This window comes from Crocuta crocuta, unplaced genomic scaffold (genome assembly GCF_008692635.1).
Source record: "Crocuta crocuta isolate KB4526 unplaced genomic scaffold, BGI_CrCroc_1.0 scaffold101, whole genome shotgun sequence".
NCBI classification, from domain to species: domain Eukaryota; kingdom Metazoa; phylum Chordata; class Mammalia; order Carnivora; family Hyaenidae; genus Crocuta; species Crocuta crocuta.
The window spans coordinates 8,827,966-8,845,120 of NW_027527956.1; the positions used below are offsets into that span (position 1 = coordinate 8,827,966).

Genomic DNA, 17,155 nt, shown 5'->3' on the forward strand with positions numbered 1-17,155 from the left:
CACCAGGTTATGACCGCTGGTCAGTGACCCGTCCCAGTCAGCAGGGCTCTGGCTCACCCGAAGCCGCCCTGATTCCAGGAACCTCCGGAACACTCTCCTCGCCCTCAGGGCCGCTTTGTGAGCTCCTTCCCTCTAGTCCCAGANCATGCCCCCTGCCCACTACCCCCCGCCACCCTGGCTGAACTGTGCTTCTGGGCGATCTAGAGAGCCACGCGGACTGAGTGCGGTGGCACCAGGACCAAAACCTCCATCATCAGTGTCGGGAGTCTGAAACCCTCCCCCATACTCGCTGCCAAAAAAATTCCTACACTCCTTACTTTTGGGGAAAACACCACACACACACACACACACACACTCTCTCTCTCTCTCTCTCTCTCTCTCTCCAGTCCCTGGCCAGCTGGAGACCGGGACAGCAAAAGCAGCCCCAGAGCCGTGGGCAGGGCCACGGCACCATTCACAAGCCTCCATCTGTGACTTCTCAGAGGCCGAGCTGAATGGGATGCACCGTGGCACTCGCCCCAGGAGGTGGCACTCGCCCCAGAAGCCACAGCAGAGTCAGCACACTGCTCCCCTTTCCAAATGCTGTCCCATCAGAGAAAACAAACAGGAGATCGGGGCTGCGGACAGTAGAGAGGGACCTTCATCTGTTTTTAATCAGAGGCCCGCTTCTTGTGGGGCCATTAAAACGTGTGCCCGCCCCCAACAGTCAGCTGTGTCCGAGCCTAGGGCTCGTGGCTGTCCCCGCCAGGCCAGGCCAGGCTCTCTGCCCTCTGAGAGGTGTGTCCGCAGCCTCCTCAAGGGCACACGGCACTCACTTCCCAGCTCCATAGTGGAGCCACAGAGAGAGGCCACAGGTGAGTCTTGAGGAATAGAGATGGGGTCACAAAAAAAGACACCTTTGTATATTTTACTGTTGAAATTTTTACTGCATGCATTAATTTAATTAAAAGTTAATTTGAATTAACACATTATCAGAAGGAAAATAAAAATCCACTGCCAAGCAGGACTTCTGTCCTGAGTCAGTAAGTGGACCCCAGGGTCCATGCTGGGGGGATGCCTGCTGCCTGAGCAAGGGCCACACGGATGTCACCCCCTCAGATCAGCTCCAGACAGACGCACGCAGTCCAGGTCGGGGGGGGTGGGGGGTTACTCATCCAAAAACTTAAAATATCACTTTCATGTATTTTCACTGGTGTATCTTGATATTTTTTTAATATCTTGCCCCTAAATGTAAATTGCCTCCAAGAAAAGAAAGAAAATTGCTCAGTACAAACAGCTCCATCCCTACTTGCCACACAGAACTGTTGCTTATTCTTGAAACACAGCTATTGGCTTAAAACAAGACACTTCCCACCCTTTGGAAGCGTTCTGTGGTCAGGTCCCTGGTCTGGGCTGGCCTGCCTGGGGAGGGGGCGCCTGAGCCAGCAGCCCGGGTCTCACATGGAGAGCTGTACCCCAAGGAAGGGGCATCCACTCTGCCCCGGAGACCCCGAGGCGAAGTGGGGGGGACCACCTCTTCACTCGGTCCTGGGCCCTCACTCCCGACTCCATTCACGAGGCCACACTGGATCCGCGAGCGGTTTATTGATGGACAGTCACCACACGGACAGGACTGAGCGCTCCCCCAGCTGGGCGCAGTCGGTCACCACTGCCATCGGTGACGTCTTAATTTGGAGGCAATTACTGCTACAGACGTCTCCCTTCATTTTTATAAAATACACATTTTCAAGTCCTCTTACAGCGCAGTAACTAGGCAGGACCCTCACTCAAACAGGAGATTCTGAGGAAAACTCAGGGGGAGGAAGCGGCTGTGAACGGCAGACACCACTAGAGCTCTGGCACCGCCCGGGCCAGTGCTGCACAGAGCTGCCCCTCCACCCAGCAGAAGGGAAGCCACGTGGAAGCATCCAGAACACTCAGACTCTGGGGGCCTGGGAGCCTGCCCAGGGCTGCTGGGCACGGCTGAGATGCTCATGTGAAAGCGGAGGGGGGAAAATACAGGGCAACGAGAGTCAGCCCAGCGGCCCCCCCCACAGCCAGGTGCAGGGGACGGGGAGACCAGGAGGGTGGTGGGTGGGGACCACGGACCGCGTGCCTGGCCCAGCCCCCCACCCGGAAGGTCACTCCAGGCCTGAGAGCTCAGACTGTGGGGTGTGGGACTGGACAGCAGCAGGGGCACCCGCCGCACATGTCCCCACTCCTGACCCAGGGACTGTCTCCCTGTCCTGGAAGATGAAGGGCTGTGTCCCCTGAATACAGGGGAGACGTCCCGCAAGGCAGCTCTCCTTGGGGGACCGGGTCGTGGGCTCTCGGCTTTCCCGGGAGCACACGCAGGCCGCCTGCACCCCACCACACGCCCCTGAGCCCCGGCAGGGTCCACACCGGTGCCTTCTAGGAGGAGGCCAGCATAGCAGTGAGGCTCAGGGGGCCCGGGGCACAGCTCTGGGCCTCACTGCCGAGCAGACGGCCGAGTCCTAAGTCCCATGAGGCAGCGGCACTGAAGGTGGCCCTGAAAAGGCCAACTCTGGCCAGACGATCAAGAATGCTTGTGACGTGCGTCCCCGTGCTTCCTTCCCACACGAATCAGGCGCACTCTCTGCACCCGGGCCCTTCGGAGACCAGGCTCTGTGCGCCGGGACCCTGGGCTCTCCTGGGGCCACTTCTCATTCTTGCTGCCCCGCCCCACCCCTCCCAAGGGCCTCCCGGGCCGGCTGCAGGCGCATCCGCGACTCCTGCAGGCTGAGACCCGCAGGGGCTTCCTGGCCCGTCGCGGCCCCGTCTGCCCTTCCTGGCGCTGTGAGCACATTCAGGCCCCAGACAGGTGTTTCGCGAGAGGAAGGAAGAGAACACTTGCTTTTCTGCCGCCTTGAGAACAGCCACAGCCCAGCCCTTAGCTGCAAAGCGCACTCACGCTCGTCCCGGGGCGAGCGAGCACGGGGCTGGCCCCCCGCCCCCCGCCCTTCCCCCCAGACCCACAGGGGCTGACAGAGATCCCAGCGGCCGAGACACCCTCTTGGGCCCCGGTGCCTGCCCGCCCCAGACAGGGAGGCCGGGAGGCGGCGGTGCTNGGTCCACCAGCACCTGCAGCAGGCCGCACACAGAGAACTGCAGGGGCGCGCCGTTCAGCAGGAAGTAGGCCGTCTTGAAGGCGTCCCCGCTCGTCCACATGAGCACCATCTTGATGCTGTGGAGACACGGGCCAGGGGTTAGGGTGCAAACCAGGCGGCCGGGAAGCAAAACGGGGTTGGGGGCGCAGCGGACAGGGGAGTCAGGGGACACCCAGGTCACAACCCGTCCCTCTCATCCCTCCCATCCTCACCACGAGGCCACTGCACGCACAGCCACGGGGACAGGAAGGCCTTCACTCAGCTGCCTGGGGCAGGCAAAGGTGGGCACGGCTGGGGCACGCAGCCTCACGGTGCTCCGTCCCTCCCAGCTGCAGGCACGTCTGCTGTGTGCCCCTCAGGAGACTCGCCGTGGCCTCAGGACGGGGTCACCCCCTCCCCACGCCGCATCCCAGGGGGCCGGCCGGGCAGGGGCCGCAGCCACGGCCGCAGGACTTCAGGACAGCCGCACTCAGCCACCGGAGCCTCGCCAGGAGAGGTGGCCCCCACCCTAAGCTTTCCCATCCCGGCCGTGGAGCCCCCAGTCTGCACCCAGGGGACAAACCAGGGGCTGCCAGCTGAAGCAGAGAGAAGCCGGCTGCTCTCGGAAATCCCCGCCTGGCCAGACCCCCTCACATGGAAGGCCCCTGGAGGGCGATTCCATTTCTGGTCATGGACGCCAACCCCCCTTCAAACACCTCAGATCAGTCTGTAGGGGGACAGGCATCCTTGGTGAGCAAAGTGGGAACAGCTGTCACTCTCGGCCCACATTCCACACGCGCACCATCGAGCCCTGGCTTGCCGAGCAGTGAGCCCGCGCGCCCTGTTTTCCTGTGTACACGATGTTCCAATCAGGCCATTTCTGCCAGCAGGCTGAGCCTTTTACAGCTAATGAAACCAGACCGCGGAGTCTGGGGGTGGTGCCACGAGGCAGCAGGAAGGAGGGTGAAGATCCCCAAGCAGACAGGATGCACTCTGAGCGCGAACACCAGGCCCAGGGGAACTTGTGTCGAGGGCCAGGCAGGCGCCGAGCTCCTGGAAGCAGCCACACCTCCACCCCGGAGCCCTGGCGCTTGGACAGCCTCTGAGCCCCAGGCTGACTCTCGCGGACAGAAGCAGTGAGGAGCCCCATCTCCCGCGCTCCCAAGGCGTGGGTGCAGCGGGCCTCGAACACTGCTCCCGGCCCCCTCCCGCCACTGCCCTGCCACACCGGCCGTGCAGAGCGGACAGGCAGAGCTCTCCTGACCTTTCCGCTCACGGCTGCCCGAGGTTTCTCGGGATGGTCGCTGGGAAACGGCCTGAGGCCGAGCTCCATCCAGCTTGTCTGTGGGCAGGCACGCCACGTCCAAACAGCCCACAGATACATCTTACTTGGCCTGTAGTGTTGGCTCACATAGTATTTCAAAATGTTTGTTCTGAGTTAGCTGATAACTAATTCTGCATTTTGAAAATCCAGATTTATTATATATAACAGATCTTTTTCTGGCTGCTTTCAACATTTAACTTTGGTTTTTAGCAGATTGTGATACATGTTTGGGATTTGCAGAACATCTAAAATCTGAGTTTATCGAACATGAAATTTGGAAAGTCTTCAGCCATTATTTCTTCAACTATTTTTGTCTGCTCCATACTCCTCTCTTCTAGACTCAGACGACATCAATGTTACATCTTTTGCTACTGTCCCTGCGTCTATTTTTACCCCCCGTTTTGCTCTGTTGTTGAGAAGGTATGATTTGAATCAGTCTGTCTTCAGGTTCACAGACTCTTTCCCCTGTTATCTTCATTCTGCTACTGAACTCACAAAGTACATTTTTATTTGGCTTTTTGTATTTATTAACTTAAAATTTTCTATTTGGTTCTTTTTTATAGCTTCCACATCCTTACTGAGATGTTCTGTTTTCCGCTCACCTCCAGAGGGTCCACTCTTGCTCTCTAGAGGTTTCCAGTGACCACAGAGCTTCTGTCACCCAGTTCACCATCCCCGTTGTCTGCTGGTGCCCGTGTCCTTTGACAGCTGCTGAGATCTTCCCGATTCTTCATATGTTGAGTAATTTGGACTTGTATCATGGACATTTTTAACATATAATGAGACTGTATGCCCTATTAAGCCCTATGGTGAATGTTGGGTTTTGTGTTCTAACAGCAGCTGACGTGGGCTGCAGATCAATTCAGCTCAGTTTCCAAGGCCTCTGCAGAGCCACCCGGGTCCATACTGTGCAGGCAGCACTCGGGGCCAGGCTGGGACGTGGGTGGTGGTCCTCCCCAGTGTTCAGTCTTCAGCACCTTGGGTATGCAGGTTGGGGCCAAGTCCATGCATGCATAGCTTGGCATGAACCCAGGAGTCACATGCAACTTTACAGGATCCCTGTCCACCTCCCTGACTCTGTGCCTCGGGGACACTCCTTTCCCAGGTCCTCTGGCTGAGGAGCCAGGGCTTTAGTGTCGCAGGCTTCAGGTCCACATGGTGGGAGGGGGGAGGGAAAGAACCTCAGGATTCCCCTTCACTCTCAGGGGCAGGTGCCTGTCCAGCCACCGCTCACATGGCCCCAGCTCTGACAATGGCCCTTCCGGACTGGGACTTGCCTGGGGACAGGACATAAGAGCAAGGCCAAACACGGACACCAACCACCTGGGGCGTCTCCTCACTCTGCCCTGGAGGGCCTGTCCCGAGCCAGGACCAGTGGAGGAGGCTCCTCCTGGAGCTCTTCCCGCCGTGCCCAGGGCCCAGTGCTGAGCCCCACGCTGTGCTGAGTCCGGGCTGGCAGAGGTGGGCGGGAAAACAGAACTCCTGTCAATCATCCGTACGTCAAGTTGTGGTTTCCTTCCCCCGACCTGCCCACGCGGCTGACTTCTTGGCGTCCCCACAGCGGCTCTGTGCCTTCTGCCCAGGCCTGCAGTCATGCTCAGGGGAGAGATGGGCTCACCCTTGCAGCCTCATGGGAAAGACCCGAGACTGGAAGTTTGGGTCTGCATTCTACCACCGGCCACCTTCCCCAACTGGTCCCTGCGGCCACGTGACCTAGTCCACCCTGGGCAGTGTGGCTAAGGAGCAGGAGGGGCAGTGCCGGCTGCCGTGACGTTTCCCAGGAGGATCTGTCACCTGTGGTAATCAAAACCCTCCACTTCCCAATCCTGTGCCTTCCCCTCCATCTGAACTGCCCTGGTCTGTAGCGCCAGCTGGGGATCAGCCTGTGGGTGACTTTGCGTCATGGCTCAGGGCCTCAGCGGGGCTGCTGGGCAGGGACTTGGGCTAACGACACCCCTAGAATTAGGGGGACGGACCATGGAGGTGGGGGACACACCACAGCGACAAGCCGAGTGAGGGAAGTGGTGCGAACAGGGGACAGCGCTGACGGCGCGTGACCGGTCTCCTGCGGGCCTGGGCTGGGCCGGCAGGAGGCCGCAGGCACCTGGCAGACGCTGTGAACTGCACCCTGCGCCGCAGAGGGGGGGCTCACAGCCCCCACACCCACAACAACTACACTTTCCAAAGGAAAACCCACACCCACAAAGCAAGCACTTCAAGGAGAAGCTCCAAAAGCAACTGGGATCTCTGCCATGAAGACAGGAAGGAAGCAACGGTGGGGGGCGGGGGGGCTCAGGATAAGAGGCTCGCTCCATTTTACGGAACTAAGAGCTCAAGGCACAGTCTGCCCCAGAGATACCCCTCGAAACACAAGGAAACCCTAAGGAGCCACAGAGATGGCTCCGGCCTGGGCGGCGGGGTCAGGCGGGGGGCCGGGCAGGAACCTTCTCAAGTGGGGCTTTGCAGCAGGAGCTGGAGGGACGGCCGCCTGCAAAGGCCCACATGTGTCCCCAGCTGCTCAGGGCCAGGACACTCCCGGGGTTAGGGTGCTGGTCCTGCCTTAACAGCTCCAGGCCCCCTGACAGCCACCTGGCTAGAAGCTGGCCCCTCCCCCCACTGGTGGCTGGGACTGCACACAGCAGCACTTCCTGTGGGGCAGACCGTCCCAGGACCCGAGGCCACCTCACCCCCAGGGCCCTGAGTGCACAGGTGCATGTGCAGACGTGAGGTCACCTCTCAGACGTGAGGTCACCTGATATAAGGAACATTTTTAGCTACACAGACCAGACGCCTCACCCAGCCTTGGCCCTTAAGTGAGCTATGGCTCAGGGTCAGGAATGTGACAGCCTTGCAGAGGCCTCACGGCCAGCCGTCTGGGCCACATATTAACCAGGATGTCCCTGCCTGGCCCAGTGCAGGAGACAGATGCCACCCCGAGCGATCCGCTTCTCGGGAAGGAACGCCCCTGCGCAGACGGCAAGGGCTCTGATGTACAAGCTCGTGCTGTCACCCCAAGACCGTGCGGGGCCCTGTCCCCAAGATCCCCAGGACCTTCGGTGAAATGTGAACTCCAATCACCTGCAGCNGGGGGGGGGGGGGGGGGAGCCGCAGAGGCGGGGCTATCACTCTTCAACATGCCTGCGGCGTTCTGGGGTCCCAGCCGAGGGAGAGCCTGACCCCTCCTACTATATGGAGGAGACTCAACCAGCGCAGGGTTCCAGCAAAGCAGGAAGCCTAGCCCGTCCCCTCCCGAGCCCCAGGCCATGTCCTTCCTGGGAGCTGGAGTTTTCTGCCGGCCGCCAAGTCGTCCCGCACCTGGCCATCCCTGCCGTGCCACGGTTTTAATCCCGGCTCCCATTTCCTCATTCTTGGCTCCTGCATTTTTTCCTCTCAAACGACTCCTAACATACCCCTCGCCTCATCTTTGCCCTGCCCGGCAGCCCACAAGTCAGCAGGCCAAGTGCCATGGCCTCCCCAGCCGCCCCGACTCCACCCAGCCCAGGCCCAGACCTTTCCCTCCTCCCACCCATCAAAATCCACCCAAGGGACGCCTGGGTGGCTCAGTCGGTTAAGCGTCCCACCTTTGCTTAGGTCATGATCTCGCGGTTCGTGGGTTCGAGCCCCGCGTCGGGCTCTGTGCTGACTGCCAGCTCAGAGCCTGGAGCCTGTTTCGGATTCTGTGTCTCCCTCTCTCTCTGACCCTCCCCTGCTCACGCTGTCTCTCTCTCTCCTAGAAATAAATAAAAATATTTTTTAAAAAATCCACCCAAATCACATCCCCAAAAGAGTAGGTTTTTGTGACCTTAGGTCAGACGATGGTTTCTTGGGTATGACAACTAAAGTATAAGCAACACACACACACATAGACACACATACACACACACACACACACACACACACACACAAATACACTGGACTTCATCCAATTTAAAATCTTTTGATTTTAAATTGAATAGGAAAATATCAGGCAAGTGAAGACAATGCACAGGATGGGAGAAAAGCTTGCAGATCATACACCTGACAGGCTCCCAGTATCGCGTGTATATAAAGAAATCTACAACTCAATAACAAAAAGACAAACAACCAAATTTAAAAATAGGCAAAGGACCTGAATAAACATCTCTCCAAAGACATATAAATGGTCGAGAAGCACACGAAAAGATGTTCAACATTGTTAGTCACTAGGAAAATGCAAATCAAAACCACGAGATCCTGTGTGACACCCACCAGGATAGCTAGAATCAAAGGTCACATAACAACACGTGCTGGTGAGGGTAGAAAACAGCATGGCTGCTCCTCAGATAATTAAACACAGAGCTACCATCTGATCCCACAATTCCACTGCCGGGATTTCCAAGAGGAATGAAAACAAATGTCCACACAGACACAGAAACTTGTATATAAATGTTCACAGCAGCATCATTCATACCCGCCGGAAAGATGTTCACAACCCAAGTGTCCATCGAATGAAGAACAAACAAAAGTGATATATGCATGCAATGCAATATTATGACCCAACCTCAGAAAGGAGCGGGAGAGCCCTGGGAACGCTCCGCAAGGCAGGGCAGCAGGCATGAAAGACCACGTGCTATGTGACTCCACTTGTGGGAAGTGTCCTTAGAGACAGAAAGCAGGTCAGTGGCTGCCTAGGGCGGGAGGAGGGGGAGGTTGGGAGCAAATGACGAGTGATCACCAATAGGCACAAGGTTTCTTTTGTGGATGATGAAAATGTTCTAAAATTAGACCATGGTGATGGCTGCACAACAATATACTAAAAGCCATCGAACTGGGCACTTTAAATGGGTAGTGGCATCTCAGCAAAGTTGGGTGGGGGGTGCGAAGCTTCCACGTCCTCTCCAGGGGCACCACTCTCCCCAAATCTCCACACCTTCACCAGCCCAGAAGCTCTCTGAAGAGTTCATCTGAACGACCAAATACATTTCTTATGAATCATTATATTGCAATTTATACATCACATTTTGTGAACCCATTCGTCCATCAGTGGACACTTGGGTTGATTCCACATTTGAGCTCTTGTCAATAACGCGGCTATGAGTACGAATGTAGACATCTCAAGACCCTGTGTTCAAGTCTTTTGGGGACATACCCAGAAGTGGGAGTGTGGATCATATGGTGATTCTATTTTTACTTTTTTTTTTTTTAATGTTTTATTTATTTCTAGGAGAGAGAGAGACAGCGTGAGCAGGGGAGGGTCAGAGAGAGGGAGATACAGAATCTGAAACAGGCTCCAGGCTCCGAGCTGGCAGTCAGCACAGAGCCCGACGCGGGGCTCGAACCCACGAACCGCGAGATCATGACCTAAGCAAAAGTCAGACGCTTAACCCACTAAGCCACCCAGGCGCCCCTATTTTTACTTTTAAAAAATGTTTTTATGTTTATTTATTTTTGAGAGAGAGAGCACAAGCAGGGAAGGAGCAGAGAGAGAGAGAGAGAGAGAGAAGCAGGCTCCAGGCTCTGAGCTGTCAGCACAGGCCTGATGCGGGGCTCGAACTCACAAGCCATGAGATCATGACCTCAGCCAAAGTCAGATGCTTAACTGACTGAGCCACCCATGCCCCCTTGTCTTTTATTTTAAGAAACCTCCATACTGGGGCGCCTGGGTGGCTCAGTCGATTAAGCGTCCAACTTCGGCTCAGGTCATGATCTCACAGTTCGTGAGTTCAAGCCCCGCGTCGCGCTCTGTGCTGACAGCTCAGAGCCTGGAGCCTGTTTCAGATTCTGTATCTCCCTCTCTCTGACCCTCCCCTGCTCACGCCGTCTGTCTCTCTCAGAAATAAATAAAAACATTAAAAATTTTTAAAAACAAAGAAAGAAACCTCCATACTGTTTTCCATAGTTACTGCACTGATTTGCACCGGCCACCAATAGAGTGCTAAGGCCCCACCTCGCCACATCCTCGCCAACACTTGCTATTTTTCAGAGCGCAGCCATCCTAATGGATGTGAGGTGAAATCTCACTGTAGTCTGATTTGCATTTCCCTGATGATTACTGAGGTAGAGCATCTTCTTGTGCTTATTAGCCACTCGTATGTCTGCCCTGGAAAAAGTTTTTTTCTAGTCTTTTGCTCATTTTTAAAAAATGTTTATTTATTTTGAGAGAGAGAGAAAGAGAGTGTGCACACATGCAAGCAGGGGAGGGGCAGAGAGGGCGAAAGAAAATTCTAAGCAGGCTCTGTACTGTCAACGCAGAGCCAATGTGGGGCTCAGTCCCACTAACTGCGAGGTCGTGACTGCAACTCAGTCAGACACTCAACTGACTGAGCCACCCAGGTGGCTCATTTTTTAGTTGGGTTGTTTGGTTTTCTGTTGTTGAGTTTCAGAAGTTCTCTTTATATCTTCAATATTAGTCCCTTAGCAGATACATGATTTGCAAATACTTTCTCCCGTTCTGTAGGTTGCCTTTTACTCTGTGGGTAGTCTTTACTAGTATAAAACTTTTTGATTTTGGGGGGGCTGGGAAGAGAGCGCAAGTAAGGGAGGGGCAGAGAGAGAGGGACAGAGGATCCAAAGCAGACTCTGCACTGACAGGCTGACAGCAGTGAGCCCAATGTGGGACTCAAACCCACGAACTGCAAGATCATGACCTGAGCCAAAGTCTGACACTCAACCAACTGATCCACCCAGGTGCCCCAAAACTGTTTGATTTTATAAAGCCCAATATGTATTTTTTTATGTTGTTTCCTGCACCTTTGGTGTCACATCCAAGAAATCACTGCCAAATCCAATGTCATGATGCTTTTCTGTGGTTTTCATCTCAGACTCTTTTTTTTTTTTAAATTTTTTTTTTAATGTTTTATTTATTTCTAGGAGAGAGAGAGACAGCGTGAGCAGGGGAGGGTCAGAGAGAGAGGGAGACACAGACTCTGAAACAGGCTCCAGGCTCCGAGCTGGCAGTCAGCACAGAGCCCGACGCGGGGCTCGAACCCACGAACTGCGAGATCATGACCTAAGCGAAAGTCGGACGCTTAACCGACTAAGCCACCCAGGCGCCCCTCGTCTAAGATTCTATTGCTTTAGGTCTTACATTCTGGTCTTTGATCACCTTTGAGTTAGTTTTTTTATACAGTGCCAGGTGAAGGTCTAACGTCATTCTTTTCACGTGGATATTCTATTTCTAAGCACCATTTGTTGAAAAGACTGTCCTTTCTCCACTGACTGGTTATTGCGCCCTTTTTGGAAATCATTTAACCATATATGTAAATGTCATTTCTGGATTCCCTACTCTATTCCACCAGTCTATCTGTCTTTATGCCAATACCACACTGTCTTGATTACTGGACTTTGTAGTTATTTTTGAAATCTGAAAGTATGAGTCCTCTAGTTTTGTTCAAGATTGTTTTGACTATTTGGGGTCCCTTAATAGTCCATATGAATTTTAGGACTGGTTTTTCTATTTCTGCAAAAGAATAAATCACTAGGATTTTGACAGGGATTCCATGAAGTGTGAGATTGCTTTGGGTAGTATTGACATTTTAACACTATTGAGTCTTCCAGTCCATGAACATGGAATATCTTTCCATTTATTTAGGTCATTAATTTCTTTCAGCAGTGTTTTGTAGTTTCCATTGTACAAATCTTTTATCTCCCTGGTTAAGTTAATTTCTAAGTATTTTACACTCTTAATATCACCATAAATGGAATTGTTGTTGTAATTTCCCGAGTGCCCTGAAAGCTGCTCTTGATGGCACTGGGGAGATTAAGCTGTTGTGTCATTTCCTACATTAAGAAGCTTAAATCTTCTGCCTTCTGGAGATGTCTGTGGACTCAGCTTTCCGTCCGTGGATCACAGCTTCTAGCCTTGGGCATCGGCAGCCTCCACTCTAGCCTGCTTCTGACCCAGGGAGAGCCCTTTCCCATCACAAAAGTTTGGACTTGGAAAATTGAGACAGTGTTGGATTCAACTGCCAAGGTGACCCCTACATGTCAGATACAGTACGATGCCTCCAGGGCCTAACCAGTGAACAGTGACCAGTGAACAGTGACAGTCCAGGGACAGTCATGCAGACATAGGCACGTGTGCTTGGAAGCAGCAGGCACGGGATCAACATGAGCCCACTGTGAGCACGCAGTGGACACAAACCAGGAGGTCAGCCTCAGTGAGTCTGCAGGTGCCAAGGGTCCCCAGGGAGGGGACACCATGCCCAGCCCCGGGACAGGCCTCCTGCTGCACATTCATGTCTGAAAGTGGACACTAATCCTCTTTGGTCATGCTTCATTGGAACAGACATCCATCCAGGGAGAAATGGGTAGGGAAGGGCCTGCAAGCCATAGCACAGGAGAGGGAGCCAATGCACCTGAGGAGGGTAAGCACAAGAAGAGGCCCCCAGGGAGGCAGGGTCACGATGCTGCCTTCACACACACAGAACCACCCTGGGAGGGGCCGAGGGTCTGCGCGGCTTTCAGGGAAGAAAGCACGAGGGGTTCAGGTACTACTACGGGGCCTCTAGAGAGCCCTGCACGGGTGTAAGTGCCTGCGTGGGGAGGGAGCTCCCCATCACAGGAAGCAAGCAAGTGCTAGAGGAACAACTAGTAGGAATGACAAAGATTCTGAACCAGCCAATCCAGGGGGCCCTGGGATTCCAACGGACGCTCTACTCCAGTGCCACAGGAGACTCTCATCGGGCCAGGACAGAGGAGGCCTCTACCCAACGCCTTCGAGACTTGCTTCCCACTGGCCTCCCATTACTCGGAGGCCATTTGAAGACCCAGACGGCAACAGCGCATTTGCTCTGCCAGACACACAGCTGCTTCCAAGAGCATAACCCATGGTACGGGGTCCCCGCCACTGAGTGCCGCCTCCCTGCTCTGTGGCCAGAGCTTTCGCCCCTCGTCCCCTTCTACGCTCAGAACGCCCCCCCCACTAGGCTGCTCCAGGCCCAGCCTGAAAGGGTGGCTCTCAGATCCTGCGCCGCACATCTGCTTCACGAGAGGGCCCTGGCCTCCCCAGCTGTCCCACACGAACATCTCCGCTCACACATCCAGGCGTCAAAGGACCAATGTGTTCACACTGCTCTTTACCCGGTGGTTTTACAAACATATCTGAAAACACGGCAGCCATATTTTGTTTGGCTTTTGATTCGTGCACATTCGATTCTTACCACGGGTGCCAACGGGTCTAGTAGGGCGACCGCGCCTGCCTACCTCATTCCCTCAGTGGACTGGTGGCGGTAGTTGCGGTAGAGCTGCGGGACACCTAGCATGGCCTCGGTCAGCACAGCCAGGAAGCCCAGGGTCTCCACAAACAGGGCCGAGTCGATGGACAGGTACGTGATGTAGCCCGCCACGCCCGTGAAGGCCAGGACGCACTGCACGTAGTCCCCAAAGCTGCTCCAGTGCCAGAAGTGGTGAGGGTCAAAGTCTAGGGCAAGAGGGAGAGACGAATGTAAACTAGGCTTACAGGTCAGGTCATCATGAGGAGACAGAATGCAAACTGAGTGAGGTCAAGGTCAGCGTGAGGAGAGGATGTGAACTGAGTGAGGTCAAGGTCAGCGTGAGGAGAGGATGCAAACTGAGTGAGGTCAAGGTCAGCACGAGGAGAGGATGTGAACGAGTGAGGAGGTCAAGGTCAATGTATATTACATGGATATGGGCTGTGGGGCTCCATATGCTCTTGGAAGGGCACTTGTGAGGAAGTTTGATTCAGACATTAATTCACCGTAAAGATGCTAAAAATCCTTCAGTCCTGTGATAGTACAGTGAAGGGGTTGTACCTGAGCCTCTGAAATCTCTCCCCTGGGTTAGAATCCTCAGCCCTTCCCTCCACAAGTGGATTAGTTAACCAGGTGTCTCTGTGTCTTTGACCAGGTGTCTCCGTGCCTCCAGGTGGAAGAGAACTAACGTAACCTACCTCTCACCGTTGTTTTAACGGTTACATGAGGTAACCTGCAAACCCGATAAAGTGCCCAGCCCATAATAAGGGCCCAATAAAGGTATGTACTTATCATCACTACACACTTAGTTGATAGAACGTTATCACTGCTCGACAGATGTGTCCTGCAGAAGCCAAACTCCCAAGCACTCACAAATCAGCAAACTACGTGAAGCTCCTAGGCTTTGACAGATAAACACGGGGGGCCCTGGGGACAGAAGCGGCATCAGTGGAGGTCAGGGAAATGCAGACAAATACAGGCAGAGCTTGAGGGGGCCGGATGCACCCAATCCCGGCCCAGCCCTTACAGTGGCCGGGTCTGCAGCCAGAGCGCCCAGCCAGGGAAAAGACCCAGCAGGGGCACAGCTTGGGGCGGCCATCCGGGGCCTGGGAAGCGCCGGAGGGGGATATCCAACCTGCACACGCGTGCTTGGCCTCCCAGCCCCACCCCCTCGCTCTGAGAACCCTGCCTAGGGTGCGGGCTAGGAAGGGGGGTGCAGGCCGGAGGGTGGGCATGGTTTGCAGCTGTGATGTCACACCAGAGTGGGTGTCCCTCCCGGAGCAGGGCAGCGTATGAGCCAGGTGTGCGTCATGAACACACCCAGCTGTAACATGGGGTGCACAGGGGCCCCTGGGATGCAGAGCTGGGGGCAGACATGGAGGTGTTCCCTACAGAGAATATGAAGTCATGAAAGGAGGCAGCGAGGGGGCAGATCTCAGACCTGGACTAAGTTCCTGCCTTTGTGCCCAAGGAGTGGAGCAAACATGGTCAGAAGAACCCGGGCCAGGACAGGGATGGGCTACGAACAGGTGAGGCCACCAGGTGAGGGGCCAGGGGGCTTTAGGAAACCGGCTCTGAGGTCAATCTGTCAGAAGTCTTTCTATTTTAGGTTCTCAAGGAGCAAGTCAATTGGCAAATGACTAACAGAATACCCTTATTACAAAATCTCTGAGAAAAGACGGAGACTGGACCCTTACCTTAGCAGACACAAAAATTAACTCGAAATGGATCAAAGACATAAACATGAGAGATAGAACTGTAAGTTTTTCTCTGTAAAACTGTGCAGAGAACATAGAGGAAGAGCGTCAGGACAGTGGATATGTCGACACATCCACATTTGTACATATGAGAACAAAAACACAGCAACAAAAGAGAAAATAAATTTGACTATCAAAATTTTTAACTTCTGTGTTTCTAGGAAAAAAGCTCTTTGAAATTATTGGTCTTGGCAACGAGCCTTGGTAAGGACACCAAAAATGCAAGCAACAAAGGCAAAAATAAACAAGTCGAACTACATCAAACTGAAAGGCTTCTGCAGAGCAAAAGAAACAACCAGAAAAATGAAAAGGGGGCTACAGAATGGAAGACGTTTGCAAACTGTCATGTCATAAGGGGTTTATATCCAAACTATATGTGAAACTCATGCAACTCAACAGCCAAAACAAGAAACAAAAAACGAAACCAAACAACCCAGTTACAAACTAGAGGCCTAGGACATATATTTCTCCGAAGAAGGCGTATAAACGGCCAACAGACACAGGAAGAGATGCTCAGCATCACTCATCACCAGGGAAACGCAAATCAGAACCACAGTGAGCTACCATCTCACGCCGGTCAGAAGAGCTAACATTAAAAAAACAAAAACAAAAACAAGGGATCAGTGTTGGGTTGTGAGGATGTGGAGAAAAGGGAATGCAAACTGGGGCAGCCACTGCGGAAAACAATATGGGGGTTACTCAAAAAATTAAAATAGAAACACCACATGATCCAGCAATTCCGCTTCTGGGCATAGAGCCAAAGGAAATGAAATCGCTATCTCGAAGAGACATCTGCACCCCATGTTCACAGCAGCACTATTTCTAATAGCCAAGACACGGAAACCACCTCAGCGTCCATCGAGAGATGAATGGATAAAGATGACTGGTGTACGTATGTATGTGTATATATATGTATATATAGAATAGAATATTATTTGGCCATAAAAAAAGGAAGTCTTGCCTTTTGTGATGACACAGGTAGACCTTGAGAACACTACGCTAAGTAAAATCAGCCAGAGAAAGACAAACACTCATATGTAGAATCCAAAAAAGCCAAATTTCTAGAAACAGAGTGTAATGGCAGCTGTCAGCACTGGAAGTGGGGTGGGGGTGGGGGAGATGTTGGTGAAAGGGCACAAACTTCCAGCTGTAAGATTATTAAGTTCTGGGATCTAAAGTACAGAGTGGTAACTATAATTAACAATACTGTATCACACACTTGAAAGTGGCCGAGGTGCCTGGCTGTCCCAGTCGGCAGAGCGTTTGACTCTTGACTTCAGGGTCGTGAGTTCAAGCCCCGTGTTGGGTGCAGAGTTTACTTAAAAAAGAAAAAAGGGAAAAAAGAAACGTGTTATGAGAGTAGATCTTGGGGTGCCTGGGTGGCTTTTGGCCATCTGATTTTGGCTCAGGTCATGATCTCACGATTCGTGAGTTCAAGCCCCACATCAGGCTCTGTCAGCCCAGAGCCTGCTTCAGGTCCTCTGTCCTCTCTCTGCCCCTCCCCTACTCATGCTCGCTCTCTCACTCTCTCTCTCTCAAAAATAAATGAACCACTTAAAAAAAGTAGATCTTGAATGTTATCTCCACCAAAAAAAAAAGTAATGTGAAGGATGGAAGTGTTAATTAACCTTACTGTGGTACTTATATCACAATATATAAGTTTGAGTCATCACATTGTACATCTTAAACAGGTTATATGTAAATAATATTTCAATAAAGCTGAAAAAATGAAATTTTAAAAAAAGTTCTGTGTTTCAAAGAACACAATCAACAGAGTGAGAAAGTAACCCATGCAGTGGAAGAAAACGTGTGAATCAC

At 53.3% G+C, this 17,155-nt stretch overlaps 1 protein-coding gene across 1 annotated transcript in view; it reads right to left on the minus strand.

Annotated features, from left to right (window-relative positions):
* Positions 1-2,391: 2,391 nt before the first annotated feature.
* Positions 2,392-17,155, minus strand: part of SLC66A2 (solute carrier family 66 member 2) — a 54,424-nt gene continuing 39,660 nt past the window's right edge. Inside the window, exons 5-8 of the mRNA XM_077752714.1 lie at positions 13,573-13,789; positions 2,973-3,184; positions 2,687-2,794; positions 2,392-2,474 (exon numbers count right to left, since the gene is read on the minus strand). Of these exons, the coding sequence (XP_077608840.1) occupies positions 2,392-2,474; positions 2,687-2,794; positions 2,973-3,184; positions 13,573-13,789 (620 nt within the window). The remainder of the gene's footprint in view (positions 2,475-2,686; positions 2,795-2,972; positions 3,185-13,572; positions 13,790-17,155) is intronic.